Here is a 20,683-nt window from a genome sequence, read left to right as displayed (position 1 = left end):
GTGACTTGGTTTGGACAAATGATCTGCAGAATACTTAACACCCAGATGATAGATACCAAACCAAGCACAGCGTGTTCCTCTAAGAGCTAAGCGTGTGCCTCTGGGGAAAGATGCATAGATGTACCCTCAGTACTGAATCTTCTGTGGCTTTGCAGTTTCTCCCTCTACCCAAGGGAGGCATCAGGAGAAACTGGCCTCAGAGGCCCTGCAGAAAAAGCAAGCATAGGTGGATGTGAATTTCTCCAAAACACACATCTTAAACAGAGATCACCTTTATTGAGGGTAGCTTCATCTCAAGAAAAGGAAAAGAGACAAGATGACGAGACAGACTCTGACGGTAGATGCCTGGGTGGCTATGTGTTTCAAACCCATGCGAGGCAGGGGGTTGGGGGTGCTCCTGACCACAGACCCATCCTATTTGCTCCTCAGGACCAAGGCTATCTTCTCAGTGCACTTTCTTGAACACTTGCTTGCAGATCACACCCTGGGCTCTCATCTCCTGCAATAATAAAGACACTCATTATTAGCTGAAGCAATGTTACATTTGAGGCTCCAAGCATCTCAGGACAGGGACTTGGAACATACTGAATGGCTACTATCATTCTGCATGAGCTTAACTAATTCCTTAGACAGTTGATGATGGAGTGGGAACCACAGAGATGAGGCTCTCTGATTCCTACCAGCCAGCTGGTAGAAGGGTTGGTTCTGAGTTGACCAATATGAGTCCTTGATGGTATCCCTCTTCCTGCTCCCTTACAAAGTCAAAGAGCTTTAGGAACCCAGGCTTGGGATAGTCTGTGCTCAGGCTCGAAGGAACTGGTTCGCTAGTTTGCTTCAGAGTACAAGGATTTAAGCCTGGGTTGTCTACTGGAGTTACCTGGAGTTTGAGGATAGTGTTGAGTTGCCAGTATCTCAGTGGGTGGAGCCTGCCTTCAAGCGAGTTCTAAGAGCAACCAAGATAGCCCAAGATCTGCCCACAGGGACATAAGGCCATAGGTCAATGGCAGTTAAACTCTGTGTCTTCTGAGTCATTGGGAAGTGGAGCTGGGAAACTGGACATTTGCGTGACATTCACTGAAGTTTAAGTGTTGACCCAAGAAGCTTGGAGCCCTTTAGGAGCCATGTGAAACCACCTGAGAACCTTCCTAGCCCGATTTGTAGCCTCTGGCATAGAGCAGCAGGGGACACTGAGTGAGGGGACACTGAGATTGTGCCTGCCCCTTTTGTAGCTAAGCAAACGGAGGCCCAGGGTGGAGCCTGAGTTGAGGAGCACAGGCCTCCAGCAGCTGGCCTCCTCTTCTCGCAGTTGCCGAGCTCATACGCGGCAGGATGGTGTCATCAGATGAGGGTGGGGACAGCTGAGGACCAGTGAGTGGCCCAGGATTAGGGTTCTCTGGCCCAGGTCCCTTCTGCAGAAGGGTAGTTGGGGAGTTCCAGGGTAGAGGAGTGATAGGCGACTCCCCCCTCAGATGACACGGGCACTGTTAGCTCTGAGGTGGTTCAGGCCTCTGTGCTTGCTTTCCCATGCTGAAGACAGAGTGGAAGTGGCTTTGACCTGAGGCTGAGGGTGGAGAACAGGACTGAACTGAGGAAAACCTTTCCTGGCCCCTGGCCTAAACTGAGATCATAGTCTCCTGGTGAATTCGGCAGGAATTATTTGGAAGCAAATTTGGTTAGTCCCATGCTTTGTGGAAGTGCAACCGAACATGCAAGCCAGCCTCTTGGAGTTCCACATTTTCACCACCAAAATAGGAAGCTGATTCTCATTTCCAGAGAACAGAAGGGCCTTGCCAGCTGCCAGTCCTACCAAATACCTCTCTACCTGCACCCTCTCCTTGGACCTAGGGTCAGCCTAGATCTTGAAAACAAATTTCTGAGTCACTCGGGCGTCTTCTCCAGACCCTTAGAGGAGAAACTTTAGAGTAGAACCAAGGCCTCTGTTCTTTCTCAGCATCCATTGCTTCCGCAGGGAATAAGGACCTCTGTGGGGAGCACAGTTCGGGACCCCACCATAGAACCTACCAGATGCAGCTCATCACCCTCGATCCACTGGGTCCAGCCACGCCCCTCCTTCTCGCCCTTCTGCACACACTGGAGCTTGTCGCCGTCCCAGCTCACTGTGGTCTGCCAAGCAAAAAACCCACAGTAGTCAGTTCTGGGGAAGCATCCCCCCCCCCTCAGACCGGAAGAGAGGGATGCTTCCTGACCTCAATAATTCAAGATGCGCTTCTGGCAATTTTAGTGTAGAAAATTTGCAGCTCAATACTCCCTGCCCACCACATGCTTTTATTAAAGTGTGCAGATCAGTTTTAAAATTTATGAAAACCTTCATAAATTCCATTTAAAAGGGCAATTAGGAAGGGAAAATGTCATTGAGATAGGGTTGAGAATGGGGATTTGGAAGGAGGGGCTTCCGGGCTGAGCACAGGCTGCGTCTGGGTTTGCCAGTCAGGGTTTTGTTCCCGCATCTTGTCTGTGAGGAGAACCCTGTCTATCCCCCGACAGATCAGCCATTCAATCAATGTCACTTCAGCTTTCGCTAGGTCTTGTAATACCAACAAGGCCTCACCCATGCCCTCAAAGACCCTTCATCTCCCGGGGTTAATGACCTCAGATATCAACAGCCAGCTCCAGGTGTTGGCTGACAGCCACCTGCCCCTCTGAACCAAGTCTCAATCTCCATGTTTGTAGCCTGCTACATGGGCTGGAATCTCCTTATATGGCCCAGGTTAAGGTCGGTGGGGCTATGAAGTCCCCTCTTCCACTCTGCTGTGTGGCTTCGTTTTAAAGACCTTATGCCACTTACGTCTCATGTGAGAGACTTTAAGGAGGTCAGCAGTAAGTTAAGGAAGGGGAAGCCAGGGAGGAAGAGATACTGGGATGGACTCCAAAGAGGAAGGGTGGGCCCAGGGGAGACAGGTGCTTGGTGGTCTGTCGTGAGATGAAGGCAGAGGAAGGATGGAATAAGGAGCGAGTACTCAGGACTTGAACTGTGTCTGGTCCTGTCCTATGAGACCAGCAGCCTATAGGCTGTGCTCTATCGGATACAGCTCATCCCCACATCCCACCTTCACAGAGCATGGTATGTCCTTCCAGATGCTGAGATGGGGAGACAGGCATCTCTGAGGAGTTTCTGGTTCTTTGGAGCAGCCAGGACCTACCCAGTAACACAGGGGTGGATAGGGGACTCAAAAGAGGGCCAGAGCTCACACTGATATCCCTAGCATGGCCAGTGAATAACACCCGGTGTCAACAGAACCTCAGCTGAGTGAACAGACACGCCCAGGACGTCGCCCACGTATCGTGCCCACCTTTTGGATACACATCCTTGCCATTGGGGAAGGTCCTTGTCAGTTGCGAAGGGATCTGTTCACTCTTGCTCACTGTGTGGCACTGAGTGAGTTTAACACTGACTCTGAGGCCCTGCATCCCCACCAGTCATGAGGGCGCTGACTCAGAGGCTTTAGATAGCCCAGGTTCCAAGCTTCCTGTGTTCTCTGTTGTACTCAGCTTAGCATCAGGACCACCGGTAACAGCCTAAGGCGGATGGGAGAGAGGAAAAATCTGGGCAATGAGTGTGGAGTGAGGATTTCTAGGATCTTCCCCTTTCTCCTTGCTGCCCTTGAAGGGGTACCAGCCCCGTCTTTGGGCTTGCTGATCACTACTGCCCTCTGCTGTTGAGATGAGCCTTCAATGAGTTCATGCACTGGGGAGATGGATCAGTACATCTATAGAAGGATGTGAATTAGAGCTCCAACATTCATGTAAAAAGTCTGGTGATGACCTGTGCTTATGATGCCATTGCTAGGAGACAGATGTTGGAAGATGCTTGGGACCCCAGCCTAATCTGAGAACCGCAGGCTAATGGGAGACAAAACAAAGCAAAAACAAAAAACAAAAAAACAAAAAAACAAGCAAACAAAGAAGAAAAAAAGAAAAGAAACACAAATGTGGAAGGCACTTCTGCAGAATGCCTCCCAGGGTGGACCTCTGGCTTCCATACACGTGTCCATGCACCTGCCTGTGCAGATGGGTGTATGCGTGTGCACACACACAAACAGTGCTGGGTGGACATTTCAGCAGGCAGACTGCCTGCTGCACAAGTTGATGACCTGAGTTTGGGTCCTCAGAGCTCACAATTAAAAGTTATGCACAGTAGTGCACGTCTATAATCCCAGGGTGCCCCTCAAAGCAGATGGGAGGTGGACAGAACTGCCTGAAACCAGTGGACCAATCAGCCTCGCATGAGCAACAGTGGACAAGAGACCATGTATGTCTAAGAGAAAGTGGAAGGTGAGAACCGACACGTGAGGCTGTTCCCTGATCTCCACATGCATGCCTTGCATGTGTGTCGCTGCACTCAATGGCATGAACAGAGATACACAGGAGGGAGGTGGGTGCAGCCAGCTGTGTACCACAGGTATAAATCTGACCTCAGCTCCTGCAGGGGGTTCATAGTGAGGAGCACAGGGAGACTTGTGGGTGGCTCCTCTCCTTGAATCAGAGACTCAGTTGGAACACATGTGTAGCCTCAAACTTGAGAAAGTCCAGTATCCCGGTCAGAATAAAGCGTAGTCCGTGTCCCGTGAGACTGCGATGGGACAAAGCTGTTACTTTATGTCCCCAAGGCAGCACAAAGCCATTACTGGATGTCATTCATGCCAGATGGGAAGAGGGATGGGGAAATGAGTCCTTGGCTTCAAAGAGTTCCTAAGAACACTTGGTTTCCTCAGCAACGGATCATAAACCTGTGTTTATGTAGAAACCTACTCTGCTGGTGAAGGGCTCCTGACCCCATCTAGGAATCGCCAGGTGGGTTCGATCTCAGTTGTGATCTACAGTTTTGCTTTTTCCCAAAAAGTTAGTCAATGGGCAGACCCTCTATTGTAGGAGCCCGCTTGTTCATTCCCTGCTGCCCAGATTCGAAATAATCACACAGAGACTGTATTAATTAAATTACTGCTTGGCCTATTAGCTCTAGCTTCTTATTGGCTGGCTCTTACATCTTAATTTAACCCATTTCTATTAATCTGTGTATCACCATGTGGCTGTGGCTTACTGGCAAGGTCTGTCCCTGGCGGCGGCTACGAGGCATCTTTCGGACTCTGCCTTCTTTCTCCCAGCATTCAGTTTAGTTTTCCCTGCCTAGGTCTGTTCTGCCCTGCTATAGGCTCAAAGCATCTTCTTTATTCATTAACCAATAAAAGCACACATATACAGAAGGACTTCTCATATCAGCCCTCCATAATGGAAAAGAAGAAATAGAAATAAGTCTATGCCATCTTGCTTCTTCAGTGATAACTGTCCAGCATTTGGTCTACTTCTGTCTAGTTGTTTATCAACATACCTAGATAGGGTTGCATTATTTATGCCATTCTTTTATGCCTTATTGTCTCTTCATTTAGAGACTACTCCCACTTTGACAAATGGTCTCCAAAAGCATTCTTTTCATTGCTATGTTCTATCCAGAAAATGGCCACATAATTTGTAAGGGCCAGAGTAATATGAAAATCATGGACTCTTATTCAAAAACATCAGGATTTGAAGATAGCAACAGCAGACCATCCAGCCAGGCAAGGAGCCCCTTGGGGTCTGCCTCACACTGAGGCCTTTGAAGCTGGTCCTGATGATGTTTCAGTGAACATACACCACTTTATTCAGCTAATTACTTCTCCTCGGGCATTGGATATTTTATAATTCTACACTAGTATAAAAAGATTTTCTTGTACACATAGTTTTTAACACATTTCCTCAAGACATATGTCCTGAGGAGGAACTGTCTTAGGGAATTGTGTGTAGATTTTTTAAAAGCTTTTGATGACCATGCCAACTGGATCTCCAGACTCAAACCCATTTACCCTCCAGTGCCAGTGTCAGGGAACGGGCATGACTGAGATATGACTTCAGTTAGGAGGACATTCCTGATGCTTTTCAAGTCTCAAGGACAGGAAATGCCTAGTGTGTGCGTGCGTGCGTGTGTGGGGTGTGTGTGGTGTGTGTGTGTGTGTACACGTGATATGAACTTATGCCCCAGACTCAGGAACCCCACCTTAGAAATGAAGGTCAGATACATCCAAGGACAAGGCAGGGGACAGTCTCACTGCTACTCTGACTCTCAGCAGTTCTTACCAACACCACAGGAAAGTACAACAGGACTAGGGCCAGGGTGGCAGCTTATAAGCAAATCTTGTCTAAGCTTTTATTAAAAATGAACAATAATTCACATCTCTTTGGCTCTGTCAGCAGCTTTCTGAGGGAGAGACATGCCAAGAGATGAGTGAGGATAATTTCACACCACTCTGACAAGGGACTATCATTTCATGAGCCATTATCCCCCTTCCATCCACTCAGAAATCCCAGCTGGTACTTACTGCAGCCAAGAAGTCTGAGTGACCTGTCCCAGGGATGCTTTTGTGCTCCTTTGTTCCTTTCAGGTGACTAGTAGTGGTTGTGACAGCGACCTGACATGAACTATAAACACGAGACTCAATGTGGCTCTCAGGAAACTTGTGACATTTATTAAAGTTCCCACATGCTGACACTCCAAGGACAGGGATGACTGGTCACTTCTATCCCTCCATGTTGTCTACCCAGCCCTGCCAGGTTCTCTCTTGCTGGACCCACCTCTGGCTCAGTCTTGTCTCTGTGGATCCAGAGGCAGGTAGTAAGAGGAGACACTGTGCCTGTGATGACTTCTGTGTGAAAACTCCAGAGCCAGGCCTGACCTGACTCTAACCCCAACACCCACACTCTTTAGATTTGGGGGCAAAAGGCAAAGCTCAGACAGTGATTTGGCACTTTTTGTGTACATTCTGTGAATGGGTAAGAGACAGAAATTGGCCTTTCCTCCTGCAGTTTGCCTTTAACACATGCTTTTCACTCTGAGAGTCTTTCTGTTCCTGGCGGATTGTGAAGACGGCCTTTGGTGCCTGTGTTAAATAAGGCTCTTGGGTAGGAGGGGTAGGAAGTCCTAAGCACTAACACATGAGGACCAGGCCCTGTCCTGAGAGCCTGCCACAGTGTTTCCATAATCTGCAAGCTTTAGAACTGAAAACCAAAAGAACAAAACCCCTAAGCTTCTTATAAAGTCCAGCCTGCAGCCCTTGGGGCCTAGAATGCAAAGGACAGGTAGAGGCTTCTCTTTTTCTGGTCTACTCCCACCTAAAACCAGCTCATTCAGGGTGAAGCTAACTTGCAGATGAAAACCAAATTAATAAGGCTTTTAAAATGCAAATGAGTAATTAGAGACATAAAGAGCCCTGAAAAACAGCTACTGTGGACGAATACAGCCATGACGAGACCTTTGTGGGCACAAGAGAATGCAATTCCAGCACGAGTCTTCAGCTCTACCGTGTTAACAGAGAACGGTAACACGAGTCTTAGGACTAATGAAATGAAATATGTCCAGATTAATAATCCTGGTACATTATTCCACCCCCACCCCTCCCCCAGTCGTTTAAAGAAAGGGCCGAAAGTGCTAGATACTAAAGTGCTAGCCACTGAGGCCAAGGTTCTGAGGGAAGGGTGAGAGGCTGGGCAGAAGAGTGTTGGAGGCCCGTGCCACCCAACCCTGTTCAGGCAACTGGAAGGCTTTCTGGTTGAAGTGACAGTATCATGTCATGGTCACCACCACTGTGGTCACCATGGTGACAAGTGCAGATACTCAGAATGCGCCAGGCAGGGTACTGAGCAGGTCAGGAACACATCACCTTGACACCTCAAGACCTCTTGGAGCCCTGGTCCTTCTCAGTTTAGAGAGGCCAGAAACTGTGCTCAGCAGTCCCCTGGTTTCAGCTGAGCCTTGCACAAGAAGGAGGAGGTGTGGCTGGGCTCTGCTGGGAACAGCATTCAGCATCCCCCCCCCCCAACTCCCAGCTTCCTGCACACCAGGAAACCTCCCCAAGAATGAATGGTAGGTCCTAGGGAGCTGAAGGTTTGAAAGCAGGAGGTTGCCCGCCAGAGGGAGAGGCAGCCTGAAGGAGGTGTGGCCAAGAATGACACTAGAACTGACTTTGGAAAGTTCTGTAAAGCAGGAGAGCGAAGAGGAGGAATCAAAGAATCCCAGGCAGAGGGAACAGCCTAGGAATTGCTGGCAGGGGAAGGGCTGCAGGGAGGAAGCGCTAGGCCAGCCTTTCCAGGGTGGACTCTCCCGTTCTTTTATATGAAGCTGGACCTGGCACTTCCAAAACAGAATTTGCTTAGAAGGTTTACAACCCTCTTCTTCTTGTTGTCTTTGGGGCTCTAGCTGGCCAAAGGTGGTTCTGTGTTAAGCCCAGGTAGTGGCCTTTCCTGCCCCTGCTCCCAGGGAGTGCTGGAGGCAGGATGAAGAGGGATCCAGGAGGCGATGACCCACCTGAGTGCAAAGAAGCCTTTTGTCTCTCACAGGAGCCCCTGGCAAACAGAAATAAGGAACCCGGGGAATATAGGATGCATTCTTAGTAACTAGGGAAGAGTATGCAGCTCAGAGAGGTATTTCCAGGGGGTCTGGGATCCTCTTACCACATGTGGGATGCCAGTCACTACTTTGTGGCAGAAAAGTACATACAAGTTTTTGAATGAATGAACGATTGGCAAAAGCCATTCTAGGGCCACGCCGGCAGTTTTCAATGACTACCCCAGAACAACCTCTGTCCACAAGACAAAACAACCCTGGCAATGTGGCAGCCAGTTCCTCCACAGATGAGTTTTATAGAATATGCCAGCCATAGGAGTGACCTGGCTTCAAGGGCCTAAGAAGTGAGGGGTGATACACAGAGACATGAAGTACGGACCATAATCTCCTGTCAGACTCTGAGCCCACAACCTGCCCTCTGTTCCCACAGGGCCACTGTCCACCAGGGACCTCTACCCAGCCGCAGGGGAGTCTGCTACTGTTATGGAACTGTGGTCAAGCCTTCTCTACTCCTTTCTGGAGGCCAGCCTGAGCCATTTACCCCACTTCTGCAGCTCCCATTTCCTCATTGCAAATGGGTCAGCTCAAACATGGCTGTTCCCATGCAGGCCACAGACTCTTGGGTCAGCAGCAACCTGGTCCTCTGCTGGCCTCACCCAGCCTGGTCTGTGGTATGGAGTGCCACATGCCATTTTAAATCATCCGCTCTCCCAGCCCTGTTACATCTTCCCTGGATGGGCAGGTGTCCCTTCATACAGGTGCCTAACCCAGAAATGATCTCCTGAGGTGACAGCTCACAGGGTGGGAGGATAAATACCAACAGCCCATGCTACCCTGAAGATTTTCTCAATACAGGTAGGTTCATCACTTAGCTTTCATCGAGAAGCTGTTATCCCTGACTTGCTAATCACCCCTATTTCACAGATTACTAGAGGCTCAGAGTGGGGAGGGGGAAGTAATTCCCCCCTCCCGACCTCCTGGGGCAACAGTTCACACAGAGATAAAATTTCAAAGGAGGTCAGGCGGCAGAGTTGACGGCCGTGACTGACTTCCAGACTCCTTAGACAGGAGAGGGCCTGGATGAAAAACTGTTTCCAGGAAGACAAGGGATAATTGCCTCTCTTGAATTCGGGCTTCTTAGCCAGCCGTAGCCTTCCAAGACTCGGAAGAACAGATTTCAAAAGGGACCCCTCTCTCCTGTCACTGATGAGTCCATCCCATGGCAGTGCTTCATGAAGGGACACCGCAAAGCTCTGACCCCTAAGACAATAGTCACACTTCTCTTTGCTTAGCACTCAGAGGCACACGGCCTGGATCCAAAGCCACCAGCTGTGAGTTTATCCTGCATCCTGCATTTCACTTTCTTATTTGCAACATAGGCAGAAGAATCTGGCACCTTCTTTATAAAGATCAAAGGAGAGAGAGAGAGAGAGAGAGAGAGAGAGAGAGAGAGAGAGAGAGAGAGAGAGAGAGAGAGAGAGAGAGAGGAAGTGATTAGAAGAATGTCTGGTAGAGGAAAATACCTGGCAGACATAATCTATTATTAAATTGGATTAGAGCAGATCTTGTATGACAGGGCCAATGGCAATCTTTTATACTGTCCTGCTGTTTTCACTTAACACTCATTTACCAAACACACTGGAACCCCTCATGCCAGGTCATGGGATGCAGAAGTAAGGGTCTCTGCTGTCTAGAGTCTCAGATACATTAGCGAGTGTCATGGGTGGCCAAAGAGATGGATACCCCTGCAGAGAGGAAGCCTGGGCAAAAGGAAGGATGGTGGCAAGAAGGGGAATCCAGACAAGGCCAAGAGAACAGGTGAGCCTGGGCTAGCTCTCCACCACTGGGTAACTACGCTTCCAAAAGGAGGCAAGAGATCATCCTGGAGGAGAGAGCAGAGAGAGCAAAGGAAGGCACCCCACACGGGATGTGTGGTGGGGAGTGGGTCTGGAGTGGCCAGTGGCTATTTCCTAAGGTCAGAGGGTGGTCAGCCCTGAGGAGCTCTGGGAGGTGTCAAGCTGGGAGCAGTGTGTGAGCAGGTGGTGAGCCCCAGTGTGGAGGATGGGGGAGGGGAGATGACCGCAGAGGTACCGCAGTCATTAAGTGAAACCGTCCATAGGAAGTGCCGTGCTTGGCACACAGCAAGCAAAAGAGATGTTAACTGTTATTACTGCTGTTATTACAGGCAAGATATTCAGAGTGGTGCAGACGGAAGGGGGTGGATATTACAAAACAGAGTCCTTGGAACTGGCCGACGGATTGCCCATAAATACTTTTATCTTCACAGCAACCGTTGACATGGCTGTATAGTAGTGGTCTCTGGAGTTAAAGAGCCAGTCGTTCTGGCCACCCGTGAGGACTTGGAATTTAGGAAGTCAGCAGGAGCCAGCTTGTTCTCGGAACCACACAACACTAGAAGTTGCAAACATCTAAAGTTCAAGCCCAAGGCAACAGACATGAAGTGGTTGTGACCCTGGAAACTCTCCTCCTCACCACTCCCCCCACCTCTGCCCCAGTGTGTAAAGTGGAAAGGCAGGGGGGTGCTGCTCTCCAGGACCCCTGGAGAGCACAACAGAAACAAGGTCACAGGAGCTCTCAGAGCTGTGTTTATGGGGGGCTGTTGGGGATTTTTATTAAGAACCTACACACAGACACCTTTGTGCAAACTTAAGGGGAAAGAGGTGTTCCTGGAATACCAGCCCCGTGCATGGGCTGTGGGCTGTCTGAGTCAGAAGTAAGACGATTTTCTGACTCACAGTCCATTGTCAGACAGAGACTTTTTTTCACTGGCGGGATGTAGGAAGAGTTTCACTGTGAGGTGGGAAAGATGGTTGTAGGGCGGGTGTTTCCTGCCACCCCTTTGTGTACATCCAGTTTACAGTTCTTTCCCAGAAGAGCTCTCCGCTGTCCTTCTACTCTCAGTTCAGAAGAGGAGGGCTGGTGGGGTACAAGGAAGGAAAGGTGCAGTGCTCCCCTTGTATTTGAGGTGCTGTCCTGGGGTGTCTGCATATCAGAGGAAACCCCAAGAGAAGTCTGAACAGTTAACAATAAAAATGCACTTTAATGAAGGATTCAGTCAGCAGAAAAGGTACCTGGATGAGCTAGCAGGGGTGCTCTCTCTCTCTCTCTCTCTCTCTCTCTCTCTCTCTCTCTGTGTGTGTGTGTGTGTGTGTGTGTGTGTGTGTGTGCACCAAGCACTCTAATACAATTTAATTTACACAACACACAGGGTGTGGCAGGGTTCTAGAAAACCAAGTGAGTGACTGATGCTTCAAAAAAGATCCCCAGAGAGGTACTGGTGGTTTGGGCCCTTGTTCTCAGGAGTGTTTCCAATCAACTCTAAGTCAAAACCACCACTGAACTCCTGAGCCTGCAGAGAAAGGACTGAAGTTGACTGAGGCCTTGATTTCTAGAGGACAAATGGTCACAGGAGTGACTGTCAGAAGAAAGGAACGAACTCCCCGGGGTCCTCCTGTGGGGCCTCTGGCAGGAGGGTCCTCAGAGAAGCTTGGGCAGAAGGCAGAGACCTCAGCACAGAGGTTACTCTCCCCTTCTAGCCCACAGGATGGGCTCCTGAGCTGGGCCCAGGAGGTGAGAAATCCCCACCCCCTCCCGAACTACAAAGGACAGGCTCAGGCACACCTCCTGGGGCTCCATTCCCACACCCCCACAGAGCCCACTGATGTTAGTCAGAGACACAGCCTGATCTGGATAGACCTTCAAAGCTTCGGCAAAGAAACCAGCTCCAGACCTGCTGGGCAGTCACAGCGTGCCGGAGGCCATGGTGACAGACAATGCTTGCAGCATTGCCAGCTCCCCTGAAGCATCAGTCAGTGTTAGTTCAGAGCTCCGCCACACCCTGCTTGCTCAGAGGTGGAGCCTGGATCCTCTCCTACACGGGATGGGGGAGTCTTTCTGACTACTTCCGCCAGCAGAATATAGGAGAGTTGCCAGGAGATGCTACAGTTTGGACAGGTGTCCCCAAGCCCCATGTATTCAAGGTCTGGCCCTTAGCCTATGTCCCTGCTGGGAGGTGTTGCAACTTTTAAGAGTCGAGGCCTGTTCAGAAGCCTTCTGGTGATAGGAGGGGATACTCTTGAAGGGGATATTGGGATCCTGCTTTTATTCTGGCCATTACCCCTAATGGCCCATGAAACAGCCATCCCCTGTAAAGAGTTTCTCCATGACCTATACCACCTTGACATGGCCCCAGAGGAACAGCACCCACTAACCATCCACTAAAATTTGCAAGGCTGCAAGCCAAAGTCAACCCTGCCACCCTCTATGTAAATTAGCTCAGGTATTTTTGTTACAGCAGCAGAAAGCTACAGTGCCTTCGGAGCTCACAAAAATGTTACACACATCTGCCTTCCTCTCGTGAGCAAGCCATCTGGAGAGAGAATCCTCAGGCTCCCAGCTGGGCCATCCCCTCTGATCTTAAGCTCAAATTGCGTGTTTGTGAGTGAAATAAACGACTTGTTTTAAGGTATTAGTTTTCAAGACAGTTTGTTACACTGCAATTAAAGAATATATAATTTATCATCATATTTAAATTGCACAGCGCCATAGGTGGGTATAGTTTCTGGTTCCTCTTGGCAAATTAGGACATGGGGACTCATCACTCCGGGAAAACAGCTGGAAGCTGCAAGCAGGATTCAAACGCCTAACCTGACTCCCTGAACACTGTCATTCCCTGTCTTCTCAGCACACTGTGTCTGTCCATCCTCATAGTCAGTTCCCTCACCGGAATCCGGAACTATCTTGGGTTGTTGCAAGACTGATATCCACAGGCAGTCCCTAGCCCTGTCCCGCTCTGGTACAGAGCTGGACCTCCCATCACTCATTTATCCCCCCTGCCGACTCCGGGAAGGGAGCAGTTTTAATCAAGCAAGAAAATCCTTGCTCTGAATTATAAGGAGAAGGCCATGGGAGCCTTGGCCCTGCCAGCTGTTCCTCAGAGTATCATCAGTGTGGTCCTTTGGACCAGCAACATCAGCAGCACCTGGGGGCTGGTTGTGGGAAAGACAAGCATTCAGGCCCAACCCCAAAGCTCTGAAGGACAAAGAACCTTCTGGACAAGAGAGGCTCAAGCGTGTGAAAACCACTGTTCTAAAGATTTGGGAGGTCATTTCAGGAGCTCTGGATTCTGAATGTCTTAGGGTGTTTCCAGACACAAGAAGAGATGGGAATGCAGTTCGCAGGGCTCAAGGAGAACCAAAGATGCACTGTTAGCTTAACTATATGGGAAATTGTATTCCCATATATTTGTAAAATGTTCAATTCCCGTAATTGTAAAATGTCGAGAACTCCCACGACACTCCAAGCTCGCTCTCTCCTCCCCTCTTCGCTCTCTCCCTCGATGCCCACGTCCCTGACCCGGTCTTGTTTTCCCCTTCACTTGGGTTTCTCCAGGTAGCTGTGGGAGTGGGAAGATGGGTGCGGGCACTGGTCACAGAGAGTCTCAGGGTTATGTCGCATCAGCTTTGTTATCTCTCTCCCTCAATCCCCAGATAAAACCCTAGGAAAGGGCGTGATGGGCATGCATCACCCTGTCTGCAGGTACTTGTCCCCAGAGAGGTGCTGTGTTGTGGGCCCACCAGGATCCAGAAAGAGAGTAGGGAATTCCTACCAGTAAAAACAGGTACCTTCCTGGATGGGGCGGGGTAGGGAGGGTAAGGAAGGAATGATGGCCAGAAAAACCAAACAGCTGCAAGTTATTTAGCAAACACCTGGCCCTCCTAGATGAAAGGCCTTGTCTGGGCATCAGCAGGGGTGCTGGTCCTCTATTCTGCATATGGCCTGGCAGCATAGCCAAGGTAATATGTATGATCTCCGTTGTCAGTCCTCAGAACTGACCCCAGGAAGCCAGGCGGAACAGCAATCACGATGCCCATTTTACGAATGTGGAAACAGAAGCAGGGTGTTTAATCAGCTGCCTTCACCGTGCAGGCAGCTGTGTTGACAGTGCCACAAGCTATTCCCACTTAGCCCAGGACCTCTGACCCTTCGGATGCTCACTGCTTACCTGACAGACATTGGGGCAGAGATCTTCAAAAACACCATTTCTGTGTGAGCCCCCGTTTTTATCTATGACATGGGAAAAACGATCCCTACTGAAGAGCATTTGCTGTGAGGATCGAAGAAAAAAAAAAGAGGTGGGGAGAGCGCTTGGTGCAGGCAGGCGCAGGGAAGATTGACTGCACGTTATGTTTTCTAGCTCCTGCCTTGCAAAACTTCAGACCCTCCCAGCGGGAGTCCTGAAAGCTACTTTGTAAATTTTGTTTGGCTGCTTTAATTCTTCTGGTTGTAATCCTCAAAAGCACGCTGCGGACACTGGTTTCAAAGGTCGGAGAACTTAAGCTAGGACATGAAAGAGATCCTGTGTTGAAGCCTTGGAAAAGACCCAGCTGAAGGCAGGGGCCTGTTCTGGTCAGGGGGGCTCTCACGAGGCTCCCAGATCCAACGGCATCTGAGTTCTGCAGCCTGAGGCGTTCATTTTACCACTGGCAAGACATTTGTTAACACAAGAACCCAAAGATCTCTCTAATGGGTCAAGAACAGGATCAGGAAGCTGGCAAGAGTTTAAACCAGAGTGCTAACAGAGGCTTGATGGATTTCATGTGTTGCCATACATAATTAGATGCCTGGCTGGATGAATGTGGATGAACGAATAAACGGGCATGTGCAAGGAAGTTATATGGAGGGGAGGGAAGGAAACACAGACAGTTTAAAAAAAAATAAAAATCTGAAAGTGCAGATAAGGAGAGGTGCCTAAAAATATCATGGAGTTAAAAAAAAAAAACTATATGCAGAAAAAGGGAATTTTCCCATCTCTCTTCTCCCCTCCTTTCCTCTTTCGGGTCCATCCTTCCCTTCCATTTCCTCCCTTCCCCTCCTCTCTCCTTTTCTTCTCTTTCTCCCTTCTAGCCTTTGGCAGGTAATTTGGCCAGTTCATCAGCTGGCAGATAGACACACGTGGCAAGGCTTTTCCGATACACTCGCTGGAAACTGTAGCAGTTATAAGCTTTGAGGGGTAGGATACCAGCTGAGAGGAGGAAGGGGCCCTTTGCTTTTCTTTTTTGTTCTCTTCCTCTGTTATTTGGTTCTTTCTCCTTCCCTTTTACCCTTTTATAATAAAAACAAAGAAAGCGGCAGTGGGCCAAGAGCTGGGAGCGGAAGGCAGGCCCCGTGGAGGGGTCATTCTAAGTTCAAAGCTAGATATGAAGGCGAGGCCAAAGCTGACGGAGGCAGCGCCAGACCCAAGCGAACAAAGCGGTCTCTTCCAGGGAAACCCTGACCTGGTGTCCACTGTGGGATGACAGATGGCCCTTCTGCCACCAGCATGCGAAGCCAGGCTCACTGCTGGTTCCTAGCTGAGACTCAGTCTCGTCCCACAGGATCCACTCACTATGGAGGGCAGCTGAGGACAAAGACCTGAATGATTGTAGTGCCTGTCTTGACCAGAAGCGGGAAACTCTACCTGAAGCTGCAGAACACCTACTTGTCCCAGCCCCACCCTGATAAATCCCCGTAGGTTGATTGTATCTGATACTCATGGTTGGTCTTGTCCGATACCAAACAGTATGGACAAAAGAGATCACAGACAGTGGGGAAATCTTTTGTGTCTTTTGGATCCCATTCAGCCTTCCTATAAATCTACCAGAACTGAGGCCTCTGATTGCCCTGTGGTCCAGAAAGATCTCTACTGACCAGACTAGAAATGGTGGGCTAGGGGCTCCAGAGTCACTCGACAGCTCGTATGTTTCTAGACCACGTCCAGGGCGGCAGGTGAGGTAGATTAGAGCCAGCGACCTATGGTCCTTTGCATCTCATTTCTGCTTTTTATAAAGGCACAAGTGTAGAGATGCTGCCTTTCTCCAAAGCAGGAGCTACAGAGTAAACAAGGCAAAGGCTACTTGACCCACGGGTACCAAGGTGGGGGAAGATGGTGGCAAGCTGCTCACGTAGAGGAGGTATTGATTGGTGAGAGACGTACACCGTGGAGCAAGAGCGCATGTTCGAGGTTTTCAGCCCTTGATGTTTTGTTTCGTAAGAACAGTCAGGCAGAGAATCTTTTTTATTTTTTTCTCCCTATGAAATCTTAGACTCCTTGGCCCTCATTGGCAACTGGCTCAAACACTGTGCAGGCCAAACAAAATACATCTGCAGGCTGGATTCCATCTTCTTTCTGGCTGTCACTCTGAATACAGATGAGATTCCCATGGAAGAGTAAGAAACAGAGACATTGCACCAGCAGCCTTCTGACCCTGTGCAGAGGAATGTGAGCCTGGTCCCACCTGGATGGCTTGTCAGGTCACATTTAGGTCCTCTCTCGGGTCCTCATCACCCTTTGTCCCTCTGTCATGATTTGAAGCCCAGCCACACACAAGCTCTTGCAGAGTACCGGCTCTCTCACTGACAGCCGCCTCTCACCCACGCTTGCTTTTCTGAGTGCTGTGTTTTACTCTGTCTCCTTCCCACCTCGTCCTTCAGGACCCTGCTCAGGTGGGGGCCTTCCCTAACCATAGCTCCTTTAGCCCCAGCTCTGTGCCTCATTCCTCTGTGCTTCTACCAGGCATGGGTCTGCAATGGCCCACAGATACGGATGCACCCAGGAAGCCAGCTCTCCAGGCTGAGCTCAGAACCTAGTAAGAAACAGGTCTGAAATAACTTTTTTTTTTTTTTGTCTTTTTTGTCAGACACTTGTCTTGCCCTTGGCCTTGCATTCATTCCTTTCCTGTTTGGCCGTTTACAGTTACTTCCTGTCTATCCTTCAGGCCTCAGCTCAGGTAGTGAGAACTGTCTCTCACCCCAACTTTGATAACAATCCCACCTCTGAGAGAGTGTTGCCAACAAGTCTTGCAGCAGTGAAGATAACAGGAACACCAGCCCAGGATCCCCCCAAAATGCCCCAGCATCATCCAGCTCAGCCTGCGGCTAGATCCCTCCCTGGTTCACCTACCAGGAAGGTCTAAGAAAAGGTGGCCATTGCCCCTTCCTTTGAGCTCCAAATCCTCCCCCCTCAACTCCCATCCCCTTCTAACTAGTGCAGAAGGGACCTCCCCCAGAACCCCAGGATCCCCCCTAACTGCCCCACGACTTGCCTTGCCTCCCTTTGTCTTCCTGGCACACAAACGCTGTTATGACCTCTGAGAGTCTGTCTTACACAAAGGCTGTGTGTTCTTGGATGTCAAGGACGGTGCTTTGCTTTTGTGTGTGTGTATGTACTTACATGCCTGGTGTCCCAACCACACCCAAGGGAGGCAGACTGCTCATTCAGACTCTTCCACTGTTTTGCAGGGAACTCCCACCCTGAGGAGTTAACCCAGGAAGAAACCTTGTGTATAAAGCTGATGAAGAATTGGTGAATTCGTGTACACTATAGTATCACCAGGCACACAGTAGACACCTAGTATTACTAGGTGATCACCAACAATGATCAATCAGGTTCAAGCCAGCACACACAGAACTGTAGTGATCCCAAATGAAGGCACATCTGATCTGTTATGCTAGCACCCCTAAGAGGGAACTGAAGTATGGAGCAGAGTTCTATGTAGTGGCCCGGAAGCAGTCTTGGGCAATGGAGAGAAGGCAGACCCTGTCTGAAGGTGTCTTTTCTGACTGTAAGCATCTGGTGCCTGAGATTTGGGAGCAGTGCTGAACTCAGTGGTAACCGAGTGCAGCAGTGTGGTGACAGCCATTGACAAGTGAGGGAAGGGTAGCAGCTCCTCCTTCCTGCAAAACAAGGCAGCTCCTGGGAGCAGGCACAAGTGAGGTCTGGACCCAAAACAACACAAGAGGCACTGGGAGCATCCTGGCCTCCCAGAAATCCCCGCAATTGGGGATGGCGGCCTGAGACTGACCTTCCGGAGCCTGCTGGGGCATTGCTAATTGGGGTCTGAGGGTTACTAGTTTCCCACTCTTAGGAAGCAGGGGCTGGGCCTTCCTGTAGCCCTACTGTTTCTTCTTCTAGCTCTGGATGCTGGGCACTGTTCTATAGATTTAGGAATTGGGCGAAAGGTTGAAAGGAAGTTCAGGGCTCAGTGGGTATCAGGGTGAGCCAGGGCCAAATTCCAGCTTTGCAGCAAGAGCAGCAGGCCAGGGGACTTCCAGCAGAGGCCAAGGCCCCCTACTCCCTACAGAGACTTCCCACTAGATCACTGGGGAGGTTATGCTTGGAGGGGTCCCTGTGTTTTCTCCTCTTTCCTTCCTTCCTTCCTTCCTTCCTTCCTTCCTTCCTTCCTTCCTTCCTTCCTTTCTTCCTTTTCCCTATCAAAGAGTTCATGGCCTTGTTGGGAATCCCAGGTCCTCTCCCCACTACTCTACCCGATTCATTAAGTCAATTTTATCTGTAAAATAGATGAGCTCCTATCTCCTCACAGTTAGGGTGAGTCTTGGCTCAGCCACGTCTGTCTGAGCATTTGGTAGAGCCTGAATATCATGGAGACTCATTGAACTGGAACCTTCGCAGCTGCCACCACCAGCCACCAGCATTTGAAGAGTGGTTTTTACCTACCCTGGGGTCCTGGGGCTGGGAGGAAAGATCTGCAGTCCTTAACAAAACAGGATCTTTGCTGCCTCCAAATGAACAGCTCTAGAACAGAACCCCAGGGTAGGCGACATCAAGGGCTCGCGGGGCCTCACCATGCACTTGCGGTCGTCAATGCCTGTCAGATCCTCCTCAAACTCCTTTCCAACTTGGAAGTCCATAATGTAGTTTCGAAAAGTGCTCAGCGTGCGGATGATCATGTGGTCGCCGTCCTGCACGATCTCTTTGTCTGGCTTCAGCAAGTTGGCAATTTTGCGCAAGGCCACGTTGACATCTGCAAGGGTGCGGAGAGATAGGTAGAGTTTTTTTTTGTTTGTTTGTTTTTTTTTTTTTTTCCTTAAAAAAAAGGAGAAGAAGAAGAAAAGAAAACGGAAAAGGAAGAGTTTCCTAGCTAGACAGCTTCGGGAGCGATCGCACGGAGGAACAAGGTTGGGATTCCTTGCTCAAGTTGCGAGGCTTTTGAGGGCCTTCTGTGCTCCCCCCGCCCCTTTTTTCTTTTGAAAATAAACTTTTTGTTTGTTTGTTTTGTTTTGTTTCGCTAGCCTTTTAAAAACAAAACTAGCAAAGCTAAGCCGGTTCTACTAATTGAATTATCTGTCACCAGGGACAGCTAATGGACTCTTGCCACCAATTAACCCTAACAGCTCAGGCTCGCTAGTTGGCAGCCGGCAGCCGAACTCTGGGCTCGGAGTGACCGGGTCTACATGGAACCCGGGACTGCGCACCTCAAACCGCGCTTACCGAGAGCGCGCAGGTACTCCTCAAAATTCTCGTTGCTCAGCATCTTCCAGTACCCATTGAAGTCCACAGGCATTTTGGGGACGGTCTGGGGGTGATCGGACACCGAGAAGGCGGGAGTAGCTGTAGGCTCGGCCTGGACGCTGCCTGCCAATGCACTCCGAGTGGTGGGCAGCCCGGAAATGGGAGCCCTCGGGGGAGACGGGGCTCTGCGGGGCGGTGACAGCTGGATTCCAAGAGTGCACAAAGCCGGCAGGAGGATCCATTGTAATCCTCCCTCCTCCCAGTGTACAAGGGCGGGGCGGGGACAGGGGCGGGGACTAAGGCGGGGGTGGGGGCGAGGAAGGTGCCTTTACTAGGTTTGTCCCTGCTGCAGGCCACTTTCTGGTTCAGATCTTGCATTTGTTCTTTTCACTTTCCCAGGCCAGAAAGAGGAGATGTGGAAGGGGAAGAGCTGCTATTGGCCCTAATTTCTGTGTATCCTCCTGGGAGTCCTTCAGGCACCTGGATTCTCACCGGTATCCCCCTGGGAGTTCTTCAACCGTCAGGAACTCTCACCCACAGACCTCTCGAGAGTTGAGAACTTGTCTCCTCCGGGTTTACCATTAAGGAAGAGGTCATTTCCAGGCCTTTGTCTAAAGCTCCTTGCCAGTGTTCCGGCCAGTTTGGAAAAGCTGGTCTGTTTAACTCTGGGGATGAAGAGCTGCGCAACTGCCCACAGCTTTCCCAGGAAATAAAGCAAAGTTGATGGTATTAAAGGTGCATTGGACGAGAAAACGCTCCAAGTGAACCCATGTACCGTGATTGGTGCTTCTTGCAGGTGTGAACTGTCATTCTGCTGCTGGCTATTGTGGTTTCCTCTCCTTCGACAGAAGGCGAGCACAGCCCTCCCCTTAATTCTGCACTTGGCTTCTCTCACTTATATTCTGTGCCCTTTCCAATACCTGTGCTGAGAACGAATCCCCATTGTTTTGTAGGCTTCCACTACTTACCCAGTGCAGCTC

The 20,683-nt window shown here is 50.0% G+C and overlaps 1 protein-coding gene across 1 annotated transcript; it reads right to left on the bottom strand.

The window, feature by feature from the left end:
- Window positions 1–256: 256 nt before the first annotated feature.
- Window positions 257–19,957, bottom strand: Rbp1 (retinol binding protein 1). The gene is given in 5 exon segments (XM_038323705.1): window positions 257–499; window positions 2,023–2,124; window positions 19,037–19,215; window positions 19,683–19,785; window positions 19,787–19,957. Coding segments are annotated over 5 exon segments (597 nt in total). The 5' UTR covers window positions 19,946–19,957; the 3' UTR covers window positions 257–445.
- Between the last annotated feature and the right edge of the window lie 726 nt (window positions 19,958–20,683).

This window comes from Arvicola amphibius, chromosome 3 (genome assembly GCF_903992535.2).
Source record: "Arvicola amphibius chromosome 3, mArvAmp1.2, whole genome shotgun sequence".
Classification (NCBI taxonomy): Eukaryota; Metazoa; Chordata; class Mammalia; order Rodentia; family Cricetidae; genus Arvicola; species Arvicola amphibius.
Note: the sequence above shows the minus strand (reverse complement) of the source record. Positions and strands in the feature narration are given on the sequence as shown.